Source organism: Ambystoma mexicanum, chromosome 1p (assembly GCF_040938575.1).
Source record: "Ambystoma mexicanum isolate Mex_15411 chromosome 1p, UKY_AmexF1_1, whole genome shotgun sequence".
In the NCBI taxonomy this organism is placed as follows: Eukaryota; Metazoa; Chordata; class Amphibia; order Caudata; family Ambystomatidae; genus Ambystoma; species Ambystoma mexicanum.
The window spans coordinates 1,289,462,268-1,289,486,861 of record NC_090921.1 but is presented as its reverse complement, the minus strand read 5'-3'; the positions used below and the strand labels follow the sequence as shown (position 1 = coordinate 1,289,486,861).

The following is a 24,594-nucleotide window of genomic DNA, read 5'->3' as shown; positions in this document are numbered from 1 at the left end:
GGCCGAGCCCCGAGGGCTGGGGGAGAGGTGAGGAACTGAGGTACAGGGGTGTAGTGTCGCAGTATATGTATGACGACCAACATCCCGTCCGAAGATGACGACCGAGGCATCATGGATCGACGGCAGAGTCGGTGTACTACGACCCCTGTTGAAAGGTTTCCCAAGCAGCTGACGGGGGAATGGATATCTGATAAGGAATCTCCAGGAGAAGAATCCATAGAATGAACATTACGGTAAGTAATTTCTCTGTATCTTAGGATTTTGTGTCCATGAAGGTATTCAGGTATATGCACTGTTTGTAAAGTGAGGTGCACTCGATCTGATGATAGCTTGGCAAACTCTATAACCACACAAGCTGCTTTATTATGAACAGAAGCGCTTTCTTCGCAAACTATTTAGGGGCTATTGTTATTGTTTCTGGCAGGTACAACCAGGAGGAGCTATTAATAATGGTCAGTTGCATTTTAAAGTATTCAGTCCCTTCAACTTGTTCAACAATATTACTGACTGATAGCTTCAATTATTGCATCAAAGGGAGTGGGCTACTACTATTACACCAACTGGACAACCATACGCTCTTATCAAGTCTCATATAATATATTGTAATACTGCTTTTGCATGTAATGTGTACGCAGGGTGAAAAAGGTCAAGTAGGTGAGGCAGAAGGTACTTTCTGCTTTCACGGTAGGGTTCAGATCACACAGCCTCCAAATGCATTCATCACGCACTGCGGTATCTACTGATTTGATACATTTTCAGCAGTTGTCCAGCCAGATGCCCTCCAAGAGAAGGGCAGTGCAAACCTAAAAACAGTTGCTTTAACTTGAACCACAAGAGAGGTTGGGTTTTCAATCTGAGCTGCCAATTTGCCATGTTCCACAACTTGCATGCAAAACCCACTAAACTCTTTTGCAAAGGTCTCTTTTCTGCGTGTTTTAAGCCTTAGTCTCTACGCACATTACATGTGCTTTGGTTTTGCTTTAAGTACTGTTATGTTATTGTGACTTCTAACGCTGCCTTTTTCATGGTGTCCAGGAGCTCAGGCAGATCTGAAAAGGAAGGGGGTTGGGATGGTTAATTAGTTGGCTTGAGAGGGACAAGTGCAAAAGAGCTTTGATGTGCTGTTGGTAGCTTCAGTTCAGAAAAAACTGTCACTATGTGCTGGTATGGTTTTAGTTGATTGGCATTGTGTGATGTTTTGTGTGTGGTTGTATGCGGTTGTTTCTATGTGAGTGTTGGGTGTTGTAGGGTGCCTGTAGTTTGGGAGTTTTGTGGTGAAGCTCTGGGTTGGGTGGTGGGTATTCAGAGAGTTGTTAGCAGGGTTTGTTGGGGGTTGTATGCTGTTGTTTCGTGCTGGCTTAAACATTTATTTTTTGTTTTTTTTGTTTAGAGTCTGATATTTCTTTGGGTGGTCCAGTTTCATAGTGTTTTCTTGCGTTGCAGTGGTGGGTTTTCACTCTCTTGCGAGTTCTTCAGCTTGGTGCGCTAAAGATGCATGTTTTTAATAGCTTCTTGAATTGTAGGGGATCGTCTGCTGTTGACATTTTTTTTGGGAGCGAGTTCCATATTTTCACTGCTATGCAGGAGAATTCTGATCCCCAGAATTTTAGTTTTGCGTGTTTTCGTTAGAGGCAGATGTTGTTAATGGATCTTATTGTTCCAGTTGGTTTGTCGATGGGGATTTTTTTCCTGTATGAATTCCGCTCCTTGGCTGTGGATCGCTCTGTGTGCTATGCAGCGAGTTTTGAAGATTTGTTTTTTTTACTGGTAGCCAAAGCAGTGTCCTTCGTGCTGGGGGATCTGTTCTCTCCTAGTGAGTCTAATGAGTAGTCTTGCTGCTGCGTTCTGTATTTGTTGTAGCTTCCTCATGAAGAGCTTGAGATTAGGATTTGTTAACCAGGAGCAAAAAAGCAGCTCCTGGGTATCTGGCATCACACATATTAGGCAGGGGCTACATCTAGGGAACTACGAGCTAGTACATAGTGCAGAGGAAATTTAACTTGTGAGCAAGATGCAAACTCAGCGTTTTGACCATTATGTTACTCAATAGTCTTTAAATGCTCATCAGGTGTGCTATTTAATCTCTTTTGTATACCTACCCAAATGTACACAGTTAACATACCTTAGCTCTGTTTGTATGTTTCCACTTTCCTGGGGAGTCAACAGTATCTCCTACCAGCGGTTGCTTTGAAGCTAACCAGGCTCCCCTTGGCTGTTACTATGAGCTAAGTAGCTCCCAACTGCTGGCAATTTCGAACCCTGCTCATGAGGTATTCTGGCATTCCAAGGTAGATGTTGTTGGCGTAGTCTATTCTTGACATGATGAGAGAGATGATGGCGAGTGTTCTGTGTGTGAAGGAGAGGTAAGGAAGTAGGTTCTTGATGGTGTGTAGGTGAAAGAAGCATTTCTTTACTATTGCGTTGACTTGTGGGTCTAGTCTCGGCTCGTGATCCATTAGGATTCCAAGGTTTTCTATCACTGTGCATGGTTCTGGCGTGTATCCTAGCTCGATGGGCCATGGCATGTGATTGTTATTCAATGGGTCGTTGGGTGCGATCATGATTTCTGTTTTGTCCAGGTTGAGTTTAAGGCTGTTCGTGCTCATCCATTGGTTTAGTTCAGTGTGGCAATCAGCGAGTGTTGGGGTTTGTTCTTCGCTGGCATTGATTTTATAGAAGATTTGAGTGTTATCGGCATAGATCTAGCCGGTGAGGGCATGTTTTTTGATGAGGTTGATCAAGGGGCATGTATATGTTGAAGAGTAACGGGGATGGCGATGAGCCCTGTGGGACTCTGCATGTTTTTTTCCGAGGTGTTGAGTTGATTGGCGGTGTCTAGGTTTTTTAGGTTCTTTCTGTCAAGAAGGATATTAGCCAGCCGGGAGCTGTGTTGCCGATCCGAATATCTTCTAGTCTTTTGATGAGTGTATCATGGTTGACTGTGTTGAAAGGCTGCTGAGAGATCGAGGAGTATTAGTGCGAAGTTGACATTGGTTTCTGCGTTGGCCTTTAGATCGTTCCATATAGATGATGGTGCACTTTCTGTTCCTCTCATAGGTCTGCGGTCCAGCAGCTGGTTGTTTTCTACATGTTCCAAGATTTGTTCAAATACTTAGTTTTTTTGTAGTTTCGCTGGTTAGGGGATATTTGAAATTGGTCTGTAGTTGGTTAGGTCTTCCATGTTTCCCGAAGTATCTTTGAGGAGTGGCTTGATATAGGCTGATTTGAAAGTTTGTGGCACGGTTCTTGTTGCTAGTGAGTCGTTGAAGAGGTTGCAGTAATATTTTGCTGGTATTCTCTAGGTGAGGAGGATCTTGTAGATGTCAGGTGGGCATTGGTCTGCTGGCGAACCCGTTGTCACCAGCCTATTGAGTTTATCTGACGGGATCGGCGGTAGGTGGTTTAGTCTCGTCTGGTTTCAGAGTTGGCTGGTTAAGGTGCTCAGTGGTACTTTTTGGCCTGCTCTCTATGATTTGCTAGATGCTGGTGATTTTATTTTTGAAGTGGTCTGCAGGGTCATTGCATAGTTTTTTTGTAGGGGTTGGTGCTTTGTTGCACATGGAAGGGTTTATTAGTTTGTTTGATGTTGAACATTTCTTTCTGCGTGTTGCTTGATTTTGTGATGTTCGTTGTATGACCTTTTTGCTTTTAGTTAATTGGCTTTGTATAATCTATTCTATCTCTGCTATGTGTTTTTTGTGTGCTGGTCGCAGTGTTACTCTATTCTTTTTCTGGTTTCCTTTTGGGGGTTTTCAGGGCTTTGAGATGTGGTGTGAACCACCTTGCTATTGTTTTCTTTAGTGAGGGGGAGAAAGAATTTTCAGGTGCGATGTCGTCTAGTGTTTTCGTGATCCATTTTTGGATTGTCTGTACTTTCATCTATGCCTGCTTGAGAGTAGGATGATAATTGCTTCTGGTTTTGCCTGTAGAAAGCTGGTGTTCATCTATAGATTTAGTGTGCCTATTAAGTAAGTTCTGCAGTGGGTTTGGTGTTCTGGCCATCTGCATCGAGTACAAATAAGATGTCTTTGTGATGGATACATTACTCTCATAGAATTCTCATCTTTGAAATCCTATTCAGATGCAGTCTGGACAAGAAAGCTTTCAGATTTCCACCAAGGTGGTCTGTGCTTCTCCAAGGCCTGCTCCATCATGGCGTCTTGTCGTCCTTTTTGCACTGGGATTTTGGTCTTTTGTAAATATACACATGCCTTCCAAGGCAAAAAGGAGTATGCATCCTTTTGTTGCTGGCATCAATTTTTGCTAAAGAATTCTTCGGCAGGACATAGAAATGTAGAGCCTCTGGTCATTCTTTTGTGACTTGTAGTGCCTCTTCTCCCATAAAGCAGGCTTCCAAAGATTCAGTGACCGTGTGGATATTCTCTAAGGTGAAGCATACAACGTTCAGATGCCCCCCCTCCTCCTGTGGACATGATTAATACAAATCGACTAAGTGGAAATATAGCATGGATGCATAACATGTTCTCCAAGATGTAATCCGGAGTGCAGCTTCATTATGTTTTCTGCAAGAATTACTCAGTGGACACCAGCCTCAGATGGGATGCTCTTTTTGATCACACATTGCTCGAAAGTACTTTTTGCTTAATGGAGTTGTAGCTGCCAACGTCCCTAAAATAACTTACTGCTGACTTTATCTCCAGCGTTTGGCAGAAGGCTTACATGAAATGGCTGCAATTACTATTTACTCACCATAGCAACAATTGTACTCAAGGTTTGTCCCTCATCTTGCAACCTCCCCACTCGACATCACTCAACGTGATATCCAAGTCAAAATTGGTACTTTACTATGGAAGCCAATATGTGCCAGGGCAGTGAAAGCAGAGCCTGCCACCAATTGAACTGTGCCTGTGTGCAGGCTTCCATTTCTTTATCTACGCTTTGCACAAATGTAATACTTTGTTTTTGTACTTGGGATACCACTATGCCAGCAGTTTCCAGAAGGGGGGGACATTGAGATCCACATTCAATATGCTGAATATCATCTACATTCTTCACTGCAGAGCACTTTTTCAGAAGAGAATATGCCATGGTGCTTTCAGGTGTATGTTTCTTTGAGAGTGAAGAGTGAAGCGGATGTTGACTAGTTTGCCAAGCAGTTCTAGCCTGAACAGAGTGCATGTTGAAAGGCCCGTGTTCATTGATCATAAAGCGAGAAAGTGAGCATGTCCATCATGGAGTAATAAAAATCCTAAGCGTCACCTGGACAGTGACACTGAGCAGTAGATATGTCATTCAAATGGTAAATTGGTTCTTCAATCACTGCATTACGAGTACAAACAGGCAAAATGGGCAGCTCCTTTTAATTTGTCACTGTTGGCAAGCACTCCCCTAGCTTTACAAGTCAGATAACCAGTTATCTAGGCTTTGATCAGCGAAGTAGGAACCTTCCTGGTGTGGCTCGTTGGCTTTTCTTCTCTGTGGTGGAAGAAAGACTGGTCCTCTCAGCCGATGGAGCGTAGTCTCTATGAAGTAGATTAGTCCCGTGATCCAATGGTCAGGGGACCCTCGGCTATCGTGTTTTCACCCTCTGAATGGTGACTGACTGTTCTTTTCAAATATCTGGCCCCATAAACAGGCAGTTAATTCTGCAGTGTGTGCTTTTCAAAATCAACACACACTTTTTGTTGCTGAGGAAATGTTGGCATCTTTGCCTGGTGTTCCATCCATGTCTGCTGCTTCAGCAGGGGTGCAACAAAACCTACATTTCGGGGGCCGGGGTGCTAACTGATGATGGGAGGCACCACTTCAGAAACTAGGGCGGGGCAAACCTAGAGGCTCTGCCCCCTCTCTTCTACCCGAAGGGTTGTCTGGCATGGCCCTTGTGAGAAACCTAAGGGTATTCTCCCATGTAGACCCTGAGAACCCTCTATTTCGGTGGCCAGGGGAGGGCCATCGCTTTAGGATCCAAGCCCTGGGGGTGGACAAGCGAGGGAGGATCAGCTGGGTAGGAGAGTCTGAGGTTGTACACATGGGGATACCCCAGGCGAGAGGCGGTATACCCACAGGACAATGGGAGAGGAGGAAGAAGTCCGGGAAGCCTTTGTGAGTCATGCTGATTCCATCATCCCTGATCCAGGCGTCATTAACCCCGATCCAAGAGAGGACAAGAAAGGATTTCATTCTAGGAAACTAGGTGAGAAAAAGATCCAATAAGACAAAGACATGGTGTTAAGGGAAGTATCCATTCACCTTCCACTACTCTAGACCACAGAGAATACTGTCAAGTCCCATGCTTGTATGTCAGGAGTACAGAGTGACTTACAGAGAGGAAAAGCTATCCCTTTAAAGAAAACGTGTTCCTATAGCCCCTGTCAATCACCTACTAATGTTTCACTACATAAATCTAATCTACAGTCACATTTCATCCCCCCTCTCCATTTTCAACAAATACTGAGAAGAACATACAACCAAGAACAATGAAGATTACCCATATGAAAAGCATTGGGTGGCAGGACAGGGCCTACTACAACCTACCACTAGGCTGTCCCAAAAATAGTCAGGCAGGGTCAGTCAGTTTACCTTAACCATTCACACCTGACTCCACTTGACCGTTACTTCAGGTATAAAAGCTGTGGTTCTCTCAGAAGGTTGGAGTGAGCTGGGGATGCTGACAGGACCAGAGGAGCCAATGTGCGGAAAGCAGCAGGAAGAGAAGCCCGGAGAGGAGCGGCTTGCCAAGACGCGGGCCTGGTGTGTTTGAGGGGCTACAGTGTGACTAAGGAGCCGTGTCTCCAGAGAGCCACAGTGAGGCAGACTGCGACCTGGTGGGCGAGTCCAGAGAGATGCTCATTCCCTTGGGACGTGTACCGGTCCTAAGTGTGTCTGAGGGGCAGGTGGTGTGTCCCTGACCTCGACCCATCACTAGTAGACCGCTCACAACAGCCACGCTACCCGGCGAGTTTCGTGAAAGTTAAGATAGAAACTCTGCAGTGTGTGGGTGGCTAGAGCGGGAGTGGAAACGGACTAGATTTACAAGCGGCATTAAGGTAATGAAAGCAGAAAGCAGGAGAGGAAAGCATGAAGAAAGATGCGCTAGCAGCGCAAAGTTAAAGATAGATCAGAGGAAAGTGAACTTTAAAGAGTGTAAGGAAAAAGGGCGTATGCAAGCAACCCGGCAGACTGAAAGTGAGTGAGAGAAAGCAATGACGGTGCAAGCGACCCAAAAGCAGGAAAAGAAGGTATGAGTGACCTGAAGGTTGAAAAGGGAGAGTGCAAGCAGCACGACCGAGAAAGGAAGGTGCAAGGGTGCACAGCCAAAGGAACAGTGTGTGCCTGGGGCACGATAAAGACAAGTGGAGTGTGCTAGAGGCACAGCAAGATGAAAAGCGAGTGCAAGTGTGCACAATAGAAAAGAAGGCATGCAGGAGACACGGTGAAGTAGAAAAGAACAGAGTGAAAGAGGCACAGAAGGGAAAAGGTGCCAGAAGAACGGTACAGAAAATAAGGAGAGGGGATAGAGGTCAGAGTGGTCACGCCTTGGAGGAGCAAAGAGCCCAGAGTTTTCAAAAATCTCTGATACTACCCCCACGAAAAAACTGTACAGTGAAAGGTACATTCTGACAAGGAGAACTTTGTTTGAAGACAAAAGGGGTTTACGCTTGGGGAAGGGAACCATAAGAGGCCCACAAGAGACATTGTTGAACTTTGTAAAGCGGGGCCTAGACTTGGGGAAGGGAATCATGAGAGGCCTGACAAGAACTGTGTATTTTGGTTTGGAGCTTGGGGAGGGAACCCCCAGAGACATTACGAACCTTATTGACTTGCTGCAAGAACGCTACGCTGAAGGTGCCGAGGGCAACCCTTTTGAGTTGAACTATTTTGCACTGGCACTATTGTTAGCCTACCTGAAACCAGCTGTACTTTGCATTCCTATTTTCTTGAACCACAATTGTTTCTTTAAGAAAACTTCCTATCACATTTAGTGAAAGAGTGAGGGCAAGCATAGGTTTAGACACAGATAGATTTTGGTTGTGGACTTTCAGAAATCAACAGCCCATCGAAACATCAGTTCGGGGAATAACCCCAGTTAGGTATTATTAAATAAAGGTTTTTGAAACTGTTACATTTTGAGTCTGTGTCTCAGCTCCTCGGCCCAGTATTTAAAAAAAGAAAACACACACACACACCCCCAGCCCACCACCTCCTCACCCTCCCTAATCATACACTTATTCACATTCCTGGCTAACATGCATACATAATGACCTAACTTGCAACACCCTAACACTGCTATGTTGGCTCGCATCCGTGGGTAGGGGGCTGATGTGCGCATTTGATTTTTTTCCAAGGCAGAGAGGTGATGGAATCCTGTCTTGAAACTAGCAGCTTTAAAGTTGTTTTGTGTTAGTAAAAATAATTTTTTCTGCACAAACACAGTAAAACTTTAATGTGGCCTTTTTCAGGAAAGACTTCACTTGTTTCTCAGCCTAACAAAACATAGGTACAACATCAGTCCCCTCCCCTCGGATGTGAAAGAACACAACGTTGTTGAATGTTCGCTTGCATCCGTGTGTAGAGGGCTGCTGATGTGTGCATTTGATTCTTGTAAAGCAGTGCAGCGATGGAAGCCTTTCTTGAAACTAGCAGCTTTAAAGTTTTGCTGCGTTTGTGCGAATCCATTTTTCAGCATGAACATAGTACCACTTTAAAGCCGCCCGTTTCAGGAAAGGCTTCTCTTCCCCTCTCTAACACAAAGCTATGTCTGGAAGCCCCACCCATGAGCTCCAATTTCGGGAGGGCGGGGTGGGTAGCTGAAGCCCGGGCAGCTCAATGGAGTTGCGTGTCTGAGCATCCACGCATAATGAACATGAAAGAATGCTTGGGGTTGTGAATGATCCCCCTGCATGTTCTGCGTTGACTACTTTGTGGTCCCTATAATTATGTGCTGTTGCATTGTTATACCAGGCGCTGCAACAATCATCAAGGTTCTGAACAGATGAGTGTCCCTGATCAATAGTGATATTCTTCAATTCTCTCATATCCCTTTAGAGTGTTACTGGCTTTGGACGTCAGATGATTGAAAAAACCAAGCAGCTTGTGGAATCAAAGTACACACTGGCCAACGGGTATAAAGCGGATGCCAAGGTAATGCCAATTATTGTCATGAAAGACCTACTTCTGTGTTTGTTACATGCAAAGGGGAGGTGGTTGGGTAAGAGGGTTATTTAACAATCTTTCTTTAAGTTGACTTCCTCACTGGCTGCCCCGACCCTGCTCCCTTTGTGGTCACGCACCAGACACATTTGCTAATTGTCAAAGATGTCGTTTCATTGGTACTTTACTCTCACTTATTAGGTTTGAATTTCTATAAACAGATAACTAGTTGGGGCTAATATTGAGTTCAGGTAACTACCAGAATCTTTTCACCTTTTAAAGGAATCCAATAGGTGTACCATTAATAGAATGTTTTGAGTGGGCAAGCAGGGTCCAAAGTTAGCCTGTGACCTCTGCCCAAGATCACATAAAAAGGTATTCATCACAACACAGCCTGGCCACCTGTGCTCAAGACTCCCTCTCAATATCATTAGAATTAATTAGTTGCAAAAACTACAATGTCCAGTTAATTCATTGAATTGCTTTTCAAATATAATGTTCATAAACCTCCCATATTTGATGTTCATAAACAGCCAACATGTGTTTCGACCCTTTATCTGTCTTCCTCTGGGCAAATCCTATTGCTGTATCTGTTTAACAATTCAAACACCTTCACAGCGGTGTTCCAAAATAAATCACTTCCTGTAAATCTTGCTCTGGCATGGGCACAACCATATTTAGTACGTTTAATGTGTTTACTCCTACAAAGACTATGCTTTCACTTTTATCTAGTGTAGGACATAAGGTTCAAATGTTTACACTGGTCCGGACATGGAGCAGTTTACATCAAGGCAGTTACATTACTTCTGGCAGCCATAATGGGAGAGATACCCCAGTACATCAGATCTGATGCGTTGTATTGCAGAACCAGGGTGTTTTTTTTTTTTTAAATCTGTTTTAAAGAATCCTCGGATTATAGGTTCTTCCCATCTTTTGGCTGCTGTCTGTCCAATGCAGGTCCTGTTCTGATGGGGTACTTCACTTCCAGAGATCCCTCTTTGAATTGGTTGAAGGATCTGCCTGAAAGGGTATGCCTTTCATGCCTTCCCTTTGGCCGACAGGGCATCTAGGATCTAAGAAGTCATCCCTGCTGTTCTCCACAACCTCATAATCCGGAAACATCATTTTAAGACGCTAGACGTTGCTTAGGGTGAGAAACCTCACCCAGAGGTCTCGAGGGATGTCACAGAATATCCATATGAGCGTCATCACGAGTATCATTTGTCTTACAATGAATCAAGCCAGGGAAGTCCACTACCACTAAGACCTTACATTTCTCAAATGTGTTGATGGAAACCGTAACTACTATTTGAAGCTCTCTGGGGAAAAAGATACTCTACCAGCAGAGCTGATGGGGCATATGAATTGTTCTACATATTGTTCATGGAGCATGTAATAGGTTTGTAGCCATGTGAGGGACATTTTCCAAGCATTCAATTAAAGGAAAGTCATAATTTTATCACCAGCACTTTGAATATGTTTAATTACACCTTCAATGACACTTTAACAGCAGTATTTAATGACAGGAAAATCGAACCAAACCATCCTATAAACTTTGTTATTTCTACTTTGATGCAGTGTCAAAATCTCTATAAAAGCAGGCTCTTCTAAAGCCATCTTCACTATCTTGCTAGTCCTCTTTGTTTCTCATTTATCAAAAGTAGTATGCCAATTAATAGTTAAATGGCAGTTCCCGCTACACGGGATGTCTAGCTTTATATAGAGCCGGCTTGCAGTGCTACAGTGACCGTACACTGGACTCTGTCCCTTTGATGCCAAACCACGCTGTGCTAGTGTTTGCCCACGGGTTATCACTCAAAAGACCTTACCACCAGGCCCTGCTTTAGGGATCAGTCAGTCATGACACTAGGGCTCTCCCAAAGGTATCTGTGCTCCCTCCTGCGACCTGTCCCAGGATGCTACTCGGCCCATCCACTCCCTAGAAATGTACTCGTACTAATAGTAGTACTACTTGTAGCAGCTATTTTACTATTCGTACCACTATTGCTAGCAGTACTGTAGTTGTAGTGTTAGTATTGGTGGTAGTGCGACCAGTAGTAGTAAAACTAATGCTGTTGGTAGAAGTGCTGGTACTGCTTCTACAGTGCTGGTACTGGTAGTAATATTGGACGTATTCCATATCTATGACAGTAATCACCACAGCTGTGCTGCTTCGGAAAATCTTTCAGCGTCCTGCATCGATACGCCGCCCTAGAGACACCGCTCGCACGCCTTCGGGCTCGGGTGGTCGGCACGATTCGTGGGAGAGGTCCCGCTCCACAAGGGGAATCGTTCTCGTCATGCCCGTTCCAGGTCCCGGTCCTCGACGCGCTCGAGACCGTGTGCACCTGTGTTGTCTCCGAGCAAGACGTCGACGCCGGTGGCGCCAACTGACTCTTTTGATGCCCCGCCTCCGAAGAAGTAGTCAACGCCATTGGTGCCCAGGCTGTCGAGGGACATCGATGCTGTGGGCGCTGCGTTCGGCATCAACGCCGATTCACTTGACGCCTTTTGAGGCTGTTTCGACGGGGGTACCCCGGGGCTCGGTGGAACCCCCTACAAAGGCTCTGGCCAAGGTCAAGCATGGCTTTGCTCCACATTCTGTGCCTTCCTACTGCCATCTTGAGTTTATTTCAGAGGTGGATGAGGGCTCTGATGACGGCATGGTTCCTGATACGGTGCCAGACGAGATTCTCTCGGGCCGTAGCCAAATTGAGGACCTGCGGCAGTCCCTGCACAATGCCAGTGGGCTGGATACCTCTCCAGAGGTGGAGTTTTGTAGGCCTGAGCCTGGCACTCATGCCGACTCCTCGTACCAGCGCCTTATGTCTAGGGTCACCGAGTACCTGGAATGGTCTGCTCCCCCAGGGGATTTTCTTCAGGATGACCTTACGGATATCCTCGACCAAGGTCCACCAACTGACCCGGTACTGCCGTTCCATATGGCTCTACAGAGGGTGGCGGCGGCGGCTTGGACTGCTCCGGAGAGTCTCCCGACAGTGGGCAAGTCTTTGCTGCGAAAATACCACCCAGCCAGTAGCGACCCCCTGCTACTTGACCAAGCACCCCACTCCGGAGAGTTTGGTGGTGCAGGCGGCTACGGCCCCGGAAAAGCAGGCGTCGTATCCTACCATCCCTCCTGATAGGGACGACAAGCGTTTTGAGGGCTGGGCGAAGAAAGTGTTTTCTTCAGGGGGTATGGCGCTTCAGACGGCCAACTCCGTATGTGCCTTGTCACGTTTCACGCACACTCTGTGGAACTGTGTTTCGTAGGCGGCTGAACATATTCCCGAAGGGGACGAACGGGACGGTTTCCTTGCCATGGTTCAGGATGGCAAGGATGCTATGTGTGAGGCCGTTCAGTCGTGTTTGGACATGGCAGATTGCGTCAGCCGGTTGAGGGAAGGTTGGCGCAGCATCTTGTAGAGTGGCGTGCCATTACTTCAGATGTGTGGGTTCTGGAGATCATAGCCCACGGCCACTGTCTTCCTTTCCGGCAGAGGCCTCACGACAATCCACCGGGGAATCTCTCTTTGAAGAGTCCGGATCCGCTCCTTGCGCAGCAAATTCAATCCCTGCTGGAGAAAGGCGCCATAGAACTGGTGCCTGTAGCGGAGAGGAACAAGTGATGGTATTCCCCTTATTTTTTGATTTCCCAGAAAGACTGGGGATTGAGACCCATCATGGACTTGCACGGTTTGAACAAACTCCTCCGGAAGGACAAGTTCAAGATGGTTACTCTCTCTCAGGTCCTCCAGGAGATTGACCTCCGAACAGAGGGTCTTCACCAAGCTCATGGTAGTTGTGGCAGCGCATCTCAGGAAAGGGGGGATTCACGTCTACCCCTACCTGGACAATTGGTTGATCAGGGCGCGCTCTCCCGAGCAAGTCCTGGATCATCTGTCAGTCACCTGCCACTCCCTCCACAAGCTGGGCTTCTCCCTCAACTTAAAGAAGTCCCATTTGACACCGACTCAGAGGCTCCAGTACATCAGAGCAGTGCTTGACACATCCCTGGGGCAGTGTTTTCCTCCCCAGGTTAGGGCTCATCACATTCAGAAGATGGTGCACAAGTTTCAGCTTGCCTAGAGTCTCCCAGTGTTCGAGTTCTTGAGATTGCTTGGCCTCATGGCATCCTGCATTCTTCTGGTGCCAGAGGCCAGGATGCGGATGAGATCTTGGTAATGGGCACTCAAGCTCCAGTGGTCTCAGTCCTCCGGCAGGTTGTTGGACCCTGTTCAGGTGCCGTCCTCAGTCGCCCAGGACCTTCTGTGGTGGGCCGTCGTAGACAATCTGATGTAGGGGGATCCATTTTGGCTACACTGGCCGGAGGTAGACGATCGTGATGGACGCATCCCTCACGGGATGGGGAGCTCATGCCAACGAGTTGACAGTCAGCGGTCGTTGGTCTCTGTCGGAGTCCAGACTCCATATCAATCTGTTGGAGCGGAGGGCAGTCAGGCTAGCCCTGAAGGCTTTTCTGCCAACTGTGCTGAATGTCCTGATCCTGACGGACAGCACGGTGGTCATGCACTACCTCAACAAAAGGGGGGGGGGGGCAGGGTCACTTTCTCTGTGCAGGAAGGCGATGCAGCTCTGGTTCTGGGCAATCCAGCAGGAAGGTTCGATCTCGGCAGTTCCTGGCCAGAGACGAAAACGAGACGGCAGACGCTCTGACCCGGCAGAGCGCTATCTCTCACGAGTGGGAGTTGGCTCAGGAGATTCTCCTGGAGATCTTCGCCCTTTGGGGGACCCCTCAAGTGGATCTCTTCGCTTCCAGTGTCAACCGGAAGTGCAAGAGCTTCTTCTCGCGGGAATTTCCTCCAAAAGGAGCCTTAAAAGAAGCGTTCGTGGTGGAGTGGTCATTCTCATTGCTGTACGAGTTTCCTCCAGTCCCTGTCATCCCGCAAGTACTGCGGAGGTTACGGAGGTTCGGTTCCCGGATGATCCTCATTGCTCCGGCGTGGGCCCGGAGGACGTGGTACCCAGACCTTCTCGACTTGTCCATCTGCCCTCCACGTCGTCTTCCCTACCAAGACGATCTGCTCTCACGGAAGGGGGTCCAGGGTCTCCATCCAGAGGTCAGATCCCTCAACCTTCACGCTTGGTTTCTGAAAGGTTGAGGTAGAAGGATTGGGACCTCCCTGAAGACGTGATGGAGGTGTTGCTCTCGGTCCCTGTGCCGTTGGCGTAAGTTCTGCGACTGGTGCAGGGTTCAGAATGTGGATCCTTTTGCATGCGACATTCCCATGGTTCTGTCTTTTTTGCTTTCTTTGGCCCACAGGGGCTTGCAAGTGTGTACAGTTAAAGGTTACCTGGCGGCGCTGGCCATATTTAAGCGCTCGCCTGCAGAGTGTTCCTATTTTAAAATTCCTTCAATTTCTCAGTTTCTGAAAGGGCTCACTAATGTGTTCCCTCCGTCACCTTTCCAGGTGCCCGGTTGGGATTTGAACCTTGTTCTCAAGTTTCTGATGGGTGCTCCGTTTGAGCCTTTGCATTCATGCCCTTTGAGACTGTTAACTCTTAAAACTGTATTTTTGGTTGCGGTCACTAGTTACAGGCACTTTCAGTTAAGCCACCCTTCACTGTATTTCATAAGGACAGGGTTGTCCTTAGAGTTCGTCCTTCCTTTCTTCCGAAGGTGGTGTCGGAATTTCATTTAGGCCAGAAGGTTGTTCTTCGGCGTTTTATCCTCCTCCACATCCTGGTAAGGAAGAGGAGAGGCTCCATAGGCTTGATCCTGTGAGAACGTTAAGCTTTTATATTTCACGCATGTCCCGGGTCAGAGTAGACGATCAACTCTTCATTGGTTACGCTGGAAAGCGTTTGGGACAAGCTGTGACAAAACAGACTTTGTCTCGCTGGATTATTTTCACTATTTCTGAGTGTTACCGCTTGGCGGGTAAGGACCCACCGGTCGGCTTGCAGGCCAATTCTACTAGGGGGTATGACTGTCTCTACTGCCCTACAGAGGGGTGTTCCTATTCGTAACATCTGTGATGCAGCCACCTGGGCTTCGGTACATACTTTTGTACGTCACTACTCCCTTGATTCCATCCGGGGGCAGGATCTGGCCTTTGGCAAGGTGGTCCTTTACTCCGCAATTTGATTGGGCATTCTGAATTTCTGTTTTCTAAATTCTTTTCCCACCTCCTTGCGTTGGTACTGCTTTGGGAGTCTGTCATAGATATGGAATACGTCGGAGGACCCAATCCCCTCGAAGAACAAGTTACTCGCTTACCTGGTAACGTTCTTTCGATGGGATGGTCCGACGACGTATTCCATATCTCTCCCTCCCTGCCTTCCCCGCTACAGAATTTCTCATGCGATTGCAGCTTACGTTTCCGCAAGGCTTTGTGTGGTCAGACTGGCAGAAGACTGGTGCCACACGTTCTGGGAAAACACTACAACTGAGGCTACCGGCGTCGTGCGTCCTACTTATAACATCCAGTGACATCGGCTGTCGGAGGAGGTCCTCGAGGGTGGCGTATCGACGTCACCGATGCAGGACGCAGACACAAAGATTTTCCGAAGCAGCACAGCTGTGGTGATTACTGTCATAGATATGGAATACGTCATCAGACCATCCCATCGAAAGAACGTTACCAGGTAAGAGAGTAACTTGTACTTCTGCTATTACTTCGGATAGTAAGCAGCTCTAATGGCACTGGTAGTAAAGTTACAGTTACTATATTTACTGCTACTGGTTGTAACGTTACTGCTGCAAGGGCTACTGCTGCTGGTAGTAGTGGAACGTCTATTGGTACTAGTATTATTACTACTTTTAATAGTGCAATTATTTCTGGTACTCCAATTATTGATGGGCCAAGATTATTAGCTAATTAAACTTGTAGGTTCAAACATAACCTTTTACTTTAAACCCCTTGTTGATCAGAAATCAAGGTGCAGGTTACACTTCCTCTCCTCCTCTGTCACTTTCCTTATTGATGCCTAAAAGCAGCTCACAAATTCGAAGACAGTCATAGCAAGTAAAAGGCTTACAAAAATAGGCTTATTCCTGTTGGAGTAGACGGGAATGACCAATAGTGGGCAGGAGACAAACTTGCCAAAAGGCTTTTTATTTCAATCTCCTCTGACTCCAATAACAATAAGTCGTCTCCATATTCGGCCTGAATTGGGAGGCCGGGGGGGACATTGCCATCTTGCCTATAATAACTGATTATGCCCAATTCAAGGCACAGTCCCAAATGCTTCATCAAGAGCTGGAATTAATCTTTATGGCACTCTAATCTTTCCTTTCTGTTACCTAATGAAAGCATGTTCTGGCTTTGACAAACAGTACAACAGCAATGTTTTATCTGAAAAGGGGGTTGTGATGAACCTGAAGGTAACATCACTAATTTCTCGGGGAAAGGCTGTTCCCAGGTGGCCAGGGAAGGGCAGAAGCTACCTGACACTAACGTTGGGGGTGTCTATTTGTGGGAGGACCACCTGGGAAGAGACTGACCCAGGGAAGATGAGATTTCTCGATTCTAAAAAGAAACCTACAATTCCCCTCTGGGTCAGACTAACAACTGTAACTTTACACCAATCCCTGTATGTGTCATATTGCATGATAGAAGATGTAGGGGAAACACTTGATTGCGATTGTGTCTCAGGAAAAATGTACTGAGACGAAGATGAACCACCAAGTAATGAAGATTACAGCTTCGTAGAAGCCACTGATGAATACTAGTTGTTTTAATCATGTGATCAATACTGGGATCTTTAAAAGCAATAGAGATCTGAGAAGATGCAATCTTTTGGATCCCAGCGCGGTTCGTGAAGCAGCAACCGTTTGTGGTGTGCAGAGGCAGACGGGAAAGAACCAGCGTAACCCTGGGGCGATGAGTCCGGGTCAGAGTGTGCAGTCGCAAAGTTGGGAGCAGTTCCAGAGCGAAGGCCGAAGCAGTGAGCGGCCCGAAAGGGGCTGGAGTAGTTGCTACAAGACAGAGGAGGTTGAAGCCGCAGCTCTCCCCCAGCGGAGGACACAAGTCATCAAGAATGCCCGGTGAGCCTTGGGGAAACAATAAAGGCACCAGGGTGCTCAGTGGTGTACCGCAAAGCAGCCCTAGAGGCAAGCCTCTGCAATATGGATATAAGTGAATGAATGAATGAATGCCTGAATGAATGAATGCCTGAATGAATGAATGCCTGAATGAATGAATGCCTGAATGAATGCCTGAATGAATGAATGCCTGAATCAGCATTGTCAAAAGCCAATAGTACTAACATTAAAAGTTCACACAGAGGAAATAGAGTGAACAGACCAGCATTGTTAAGTCAATAGTAATGACATTGAAAGTGTATGCACCAATATTATATAAAGCCCATGTTTATAACGCTGAAAACCCAAAAGAGGTAAATCAAGGAGTTGAACAACCATTGGCCAGAGACCATAACCAAACGATTAAAACTCAGTTATCCAAGAGGAAAGGCAACCCTTAATGAAAGACATTTGGGAATCCATTGAAAGGTTGAAAACCCATAGCAGGGGCGTGAGGGAAATTTGGAGTAATCTTGTCAAGGACCCAATACTGGAGAAAAGAAAAACTATTAGAGGTCTCGGAAAGTCCTGGAAGGTGAGGTTACCATGTCTTGGGAAAGTGAAATTTCTTAATGAAACTCTGGGAATCCTGGCAGGAGTATACCAGGCATTCTAAAGAAACCTGTAACTGTTTAGGGAGAATTGGGATTCTTCGTTGCGGGTACACCAGGTTTTCTCAAATGAAGCTGAACCTAACAAGCAACTTGGATTATTAGAAAGTCGGAGCACTGGAACATTGTGTAATTTTCTAGGGGAAAAATCCTTCCTTCCTGTTTTTTTTCTGGGAATATTTATACTTTTTGTCGCATTGGAAATTTCAGTTTGATCTACTAGGCTAAAGCTCTAAGAGTGTGGCTAAAAAAAGATTATCCCTATCACGTCTTATGTTTAAAGTGTGAGGGTCAGATTAGAATTTTAGACGCGCGACTTTTTACTTTAGCATCCTGACTGTTCCCTTTGTTCGTTTTCTTGAGGCAGGAAGCACTTATCTGTAGGGAGATGGGCATTTATCCAAGTTTATTGTCACAAAATCATTCTTTTGTGTCTGACTTGTACTCTTGACTCATCACAGGGGCACAACACTCACTGCGTTATCTTGCAGTGCAGCTGTGGGCTCATCAACACAATGTTTTCCCTGTGGCTTGCCTTCTTGTGTGGTTTAAGAATTTGCAGGCAGATTCCTTGAGCATGCTTCTGGGTGCTCCACATAAATGGAAGATCAACAGAGCAGTTCTTTTTTCCGAACTGTTGCACTCCCCACCCCCAACCCCATAGATCTTTATTCATCTCAGACTCTGTAACTTCCGCATGCATTACACGTAGGGGTTCTTCAGGTATTGTCATCGCAAGTGTTATTCTAGACTGGTCAGGGAAATTCCTACTTGCATTTTGTCCACTTTTGCTGGTTCAGTGAACATTACAGAAATTCAAGGTCACAGAATTGGAAATGTTTCTAATGTCTCTGTGCTGTCCTCACCAGATCTGGTTCTCGGAGGTCATTCTACATTTGAACAGAAAGTTTCTGATGCTTCTACAGCCTGCTGACCTCAAAGTTCAGCCGCTGGTCTCAGTTCTTCACGTCTCCCGACCGTTGCTGAAATTTAGCCCGTTTCCTGAAAAGTTGAATTGTGTGCACTTGGATATCGCTGAACAGGACTGTGCAATTGTGTGTGCTGCCAGACAAGAGTCCACTAGAAAGCAAGATTCTGCCAGAAGAAAGCTCATTATTAGAGGAATAGACGTTTTGACTGAATGTTGAGGGTATCAAGACTCCAGCGCTTTAATGGGACTTAAATTGGATTCCAGGCTGCATATTACCTAAAGTCTTTGACTATATATCATTGTGCAATGTGGATGTTTTGATAAAGAAAATGACTGTACTGGTAGCAATTATCTCAGCCAGATACATCAGAGACACTCATAGCTGGTCCTCTGACGATCTTCTACAGCACAAAGAGGACTCAGATTCTTTTATCACAAGAGTTAACCAAATTACACCTGAATCATGAAATGTGACTTCTTTTCTAGCCTGGACACCATTATTATTTTGCTAAAAAGGCACTCCACAATCTGGACCTTTGCAGATGCCTCAAACTCTATTAATAATTAATAAAATCCTTTCTAAAAATCTGGTAATCTTTGTCTTGCACTATGGGCTTCCCCCGGTAATGCATCCGTTAGATCAACTATTGTCAGATGGAAAGACTGTTGTATTTCAGATTCTTATATAATCTGCGAAATTCAGATACCTCAGGAACTTCATGCTCCTTAGGCCTGAATTAAGACTGCATCAGAGGCTTTCAAAAGACATGTACCTATTGCAGAAAGCTGTAGGGAAGCTGCATGGAGTGCTGCCCAGGTCTTCTGAAGCATTTCACATTAAATGCCTCATCTAGCGATACTGGATTATTTGGCTAGGCAGTTTTATACAATCTCTTTGCTTAAACCGTGGTCAAAGCATGTGCTGACAATTTCAACCCAACCTTTTTGACCTGTAAAATTTGCTTCTGAGCCATTTGGGAAGGAGGGACAGCATTAAGAAAGAGTAAGGGAAAATTACCAACATGGTGAATCAGGGCCTCTTGGTCTCCGTTCTCGCTCCTCCACAAACCCCTCACACCCATCCCTGCGCAGAATCATTGTCAAGGTAATTTATCCTATTCTTTTAGGTGAGATTTTAACTACCTTAACCAAAAACAGATCTGTGCTTTAGTAAAGCTTTAGAAGTCAGCAGTGCCATGCAAGAATCCTACCCAATCCAGGAAATACATATCCTTTCCATGACAAAACCAAGTACAGAGTGTGTGCCTTTACTGGGCTGCCTAAAGAGCATCTTATGGACCCTCAGCAGATAAATCACCCTGTTGTGCCAATTTTGCACTGTCTGTTGAAGTATATCAGGGGGAGTAGGTAGTGCACTCTGTTCTCCCCAACCCCAAATGTCAGAAGCGCCTAAAATATACCAAATTGTGTTGAAAGTGGTAATGTTGGTAGCAGAAAGCTCATAGTGCCATTAAAAGTATTCTCTTGAAACCTCTCCAGGCCACGTTTTACCTCGTGTTCCTTTTGACAGAGATGTGGCAACACAAGTCAACTTGAGCCACAATCATTTTCACTCAGCTGTCGTCTTCCTTGTTCGAAATTAGGCTGCCAGAGCTCCAGTTCCTCAGTGCCACTGCCTCCTTTTGGCACTCATTTACCCTCTGCCCTTAGTTCAGCTATTTTGCATATTTGTAATACCACGCATTTTGGGCAGTGCTTAATTTGTGGGTTGTTGGGAGGGCTTTCCAGGGCTGAGCCCTGGCACTTATTTCTGAGCCCCTGCACTTATTGCTGATTCCTGCTTGATTCCGTTGTGGTGTTCTGGCAACTTTTTATTTTAACTGGCAGTCAGTCATAGTAATGTTACAACAGTGCAAGGTTTGAAATCGCTGGGAGATATTTAACTCCTACCTCTACCTTAGGAGAGCCTGATTACCTTGAAAGCAACATCAACCAGGAACTATGTTTGGCTCCCAATCCAAGTAGTGCCTTTCAAACGTGCATATGTGACATTAACTTTGTGTTTGTAAATGTTAATAAAGAAGAACTGGGATACATCTAGGACACATTTAAACATAATTGGTCATACATAATAGCCAAAAAGTTAAACTGTGCATCTCATGTGGAAGTTAGGTATGTGTTGCACTGTGTACCCACTCCTAGTTACCTAGCCGTAGCTCAGGCTTACTGGGCAATGCATGACGCCCAGGAGCTGGTTTTAGCTCCTGCTCAGTGAGTTCTGAGCCCTGCAGTGTGCACTGGCCACAGTCTCTACATGGGCTTGCTATTTTTTATTCATGAACCGGAGGACCCAAGTTGGCAGGGCTATTTATCAATTTTCATGAATAACAATGAGCTGGACAGTGCCAGTTCTGGGCACTGATGCTGTCTATATCCGTACACCTCTCCACTCAGCCTGCATGACATTGCTGCAAATTCTCTACTGCAATAACCAGCAGGTTGGGTTCACAACAACAGAACAGTCACCAGGCAGCAGCCCCCACACAGGGGCAAGTGCAGTGAAAAGGTCAATGCCTAAGAGGAGTTATGAGTGACAACCTTTTTAAGGCAATGTTGCTGCAGTGTTTGATAGCCAAGTTCATCGGTTAAGTAATGATTTTGCCTGCATTTGTCCATCAATTTACTGTTGGAGGAAAGCATTCATGCTCTTTTTTTTTATGTGGATAGATGGTTAAAATGTTCCACTTGCCACCGATATGATCAGAGCAAAATATTAACCATGATGTGTTTTAAAGAAGCACTTAAACATTTAGATTTTTTCAAGGCACAACTAATATGTCGATTGATACCTGTAAATCGCACAGTGGATCCATCACCCTCAATGAACTTTTGGAAGTTGCAGCTTTAACCACAAATATAATATATTGACACAGTATGGAGCAGCCGTTAGTAGTGCCAACAGTGACCAGGGAGTTGCCCACCCAATAGGCGGGCTAGAAAATATTTGGGCCCTGGCACTTATTTTCTTACAAATGAAGCTCTGATTTTAGGGGCCCCAAACACTGGTCTATCATGGCTTACATTTAATAAATCTTGAAACCCCTTGCTCTCTGGCTTGTGCAAGTCTGTCAACTGGGAAGACCTTCTGGCCCCATTCTCTCTCTCTCTCTGGGACAGATCAGTGTCATTTAAGCTCTACAAGATGTGGTGAAGGTGACCTCACTCCCCCCCCCCGGTTGTTGCAGGAAATGTTCACCGTAAATTCAGTCCCCATAGATATGAACCCTTTTGTCTGTCCTCTTCTCCGCACAAAGTCCTATGTGGTGCTGGTGGCACTTAGGACAACGCTTGAGAGACAGTCCATATTCATTATCTTTCAGCAAACAAAATTAAAACATGTCCCATCCACCTGCAGCCTTCATATGTGTAAGTACATAGAGAAGTTTATGGGAGACATCCTCCCACATCTTGGCAAAATGTATTTTTTTGTGCCTGTTGGACACCAGTTTTATGCCAGTGTTCGTTTAGTTTCTGGGAAGGTTTTTGTAAAGGCTGTAGCTATGAGTATGGACTTGGGGCCTTCTGGCAAGAGGCGGACAAGGCTATTGTGACAAATCTGTGGATGTTGTCCCTTCTCCCCTGCGTGGAGATCTTTCCCATGGTGCCAGGGTGGTGCGTCCACAGTACAATAGTCCCCCTGGGGGTGGTGCACCAGGGGAGGACCGCATGGGAGAGGAAGTCCCTTATGTGATTAGGGTTGGCCATTCCCAGAGAATGCAGTATATCTCTGCTTCGTTAGGCGCTGCCTCTTTCCCCAAGCCAAACTCTCCTTCCATATTCCCAACCTGTGCAATGTCCTTTGTTGTAAGGTAAACCCACCTACTGTGTTAGACTGGACTAGCTGGGCCTGAAAATACAAACTGTTCCCCATATAACTCCAACACAAGTACTGTGAAGAAGATGATTAGGAGTACAAAGATCACTCCAGAGAACCGGAGTGAATGGTCTAGTTTGTTTTAGCATTTGATTGGTGGAAGGAAATACAAAATATCAGAGGGAAACCAATATGGAGAGATCAGTTCACTGACGTGGAAACCTGGGAGATGCCGAACAGGGGACCGCAGCCGGAGCCGCTATGCGCAGAGGCAAACAGGAGCGCGAAGGTAGGCCCGGGAGAAGGAGCAGAGACTTGCGGGGCAACCGCTGACAAAGGGAACCCAAAGCTAGCTGGAGACAGAAGATCCAGCCCGGGGAAGAAGAATTGACAGGCAGAGACGCCACAGACTGGTGAGTATGCTCAAACGCTACTGGAGCATCAGAGCGAAGCACCGGTGCTCGGAAGACACAAACAGGTGCGCGGGTAGACGAAGAGGTGCTAGAGGTCCGTGAGGAAACGGTGAACAACTTCAGAATATGAGGTAAGTGAGTCTGGGACCGGCACTTATATGAAAGCCAGAGAATATGAAGGTCTGGGACACTGAGAGGAATAGCGACAGTACAGAAGGAAGCATATCATTGGCAGGGGAGTAATCCAAGCTATTGCAGAGTGCAAGAGGGGGTCTGGGACTCTGAGAGAAACAGCAACAGTACAGAAGGAAGCATATGCTTGGCACGAGAGTAAACCAAGCTATTGCAACAGAGCATTGCGAGTTTGAGACTCGCACCCACATGAGAATCTGAGAATAAGAGGGTCTGGGACCCTGACGGCAAAAGAGACAGGGCAGAAGTTAACATATGCTTATCAGGAGTGTACACCAAGCTGGTATAATACAGTATTGCAAGTCTGGGACTCACCCATATTAAAATCTAGTAATAGTGAAGTTCATGCAAGAAGGTACGGGTGGAATTCCAAGATGGCGGCCGCGATGTAGAGACGTGTCTGGGTGTCTCTCCTGCCGGGCCGCTACAAAAAAGGTGTACAAAAAAGGTAGCATGCTGAGCCAAGTGGTGCCCATCCCTCCCCTACGATTCGGTACTGGGCAGGAAAGGCAGCGGAGTGTCTCCGGCAGCGGACAGCACAGCTTTGTAGAATATCGGATTGGAGTGGGCGCACCTCCCCCACAGTTGCAGCAGCGGGAAACGAGGCAGCGGGACAGCGCGGATGGCACCACCGGAGGGGCTGGGTGCCCTTGCAGTGGGAAAAGGGGTGCCCCTCCCGCCCTCAACATCCTAATCCACACTGCGAGGAGCGGGGCTGCGCTGCGGCGGATTGCGGGTGGCAACGCCAGCAAGCGAGACCGGGCGGATGAGCTGCCTGTCCCAGCGGAGGCAATGGCCCACAGCGTGAGCAGGCGCAGGTATCTGGCTGGAGCGAGGATGTCTCCAGTGGGGGACACTCAGGCTGGGAAAGGTTGCCCCCTGATAGACACGGGAGGCTCAGAACGGGACCCGTGTGCGAGCAGAGGGAAGGTCTGTGCCCCATCGGCGGCAAGCAAAGGAAGGTGAGGAGCGGCGGGGAGGGCCCTGAAACCCTCGTGGACCCGGAGCAGGAGGCAGAGGGAGACTCCTGGCCTCCCAGATTATCGCGCCCAGACCCAGAGTTAAAAAGCAGGTGCGGTGGGGGGGGTTCCTGTGGAAGATCACTGTAAGGCGCATAACCATGGAAAAGTATTATTGCAGGCTCCGCCCCCCCCGTGCATTCCCCTCCCTCCCCCATTTCACTAGCGGGAAGCAGAGAGGAGCTGGAGGTGAAGGATTATCAGTGGAAGGCGGGAGAGGGGAAGGCCCCTCCGGAGCTGGGCGTGGAAATCCTCCAGATTAGTAGTAGGAAGGGGTGGTGAAGCGCCACCAACTCGCAACAACTCCTAAGTCCCCAAGTTTATAGGGGTGAGCGGTGGAGCGTAGCCCCGCTGCAGCATCAATAAGGCCTGTTGGTCCATCTTCTGGTTTGGAGGGAAAGCAATAAGAGCCCAGCAAGGAGCTGGGGGGGGAGA

The 24,594-nt window shown here is 46.8% G+C and overlaps 1 protein-coding gene across 7 annotated transcripts in view; it reads left to right on the top strand.

Annotated features, from left to right (window-relative positions):
• The window catches only part of POLD1 (DNA polymerase delta 1, catalytic subunit), a 1,263,933-nt gene that overhangs the window by 802,878 nt on the left and 436,461 nt on the right, over nucleotides 1-24,594 (top strand). For all 7 annotated transcript variants that reach the window (XM_069605393.1, XM_069605349.1, XM_069605354.1 and 4 more), the window contains one exon: nucleotides 9,007-9,102. In XM_069605393.1, the coding sequence (XP_069461494.1) occupies nucleotides 9,007-9,102 (96 nt within the window). The remainder of the gene's footprint in view (nucleotides 1-9,006; nucleotides 9,103-24,594) is intronic.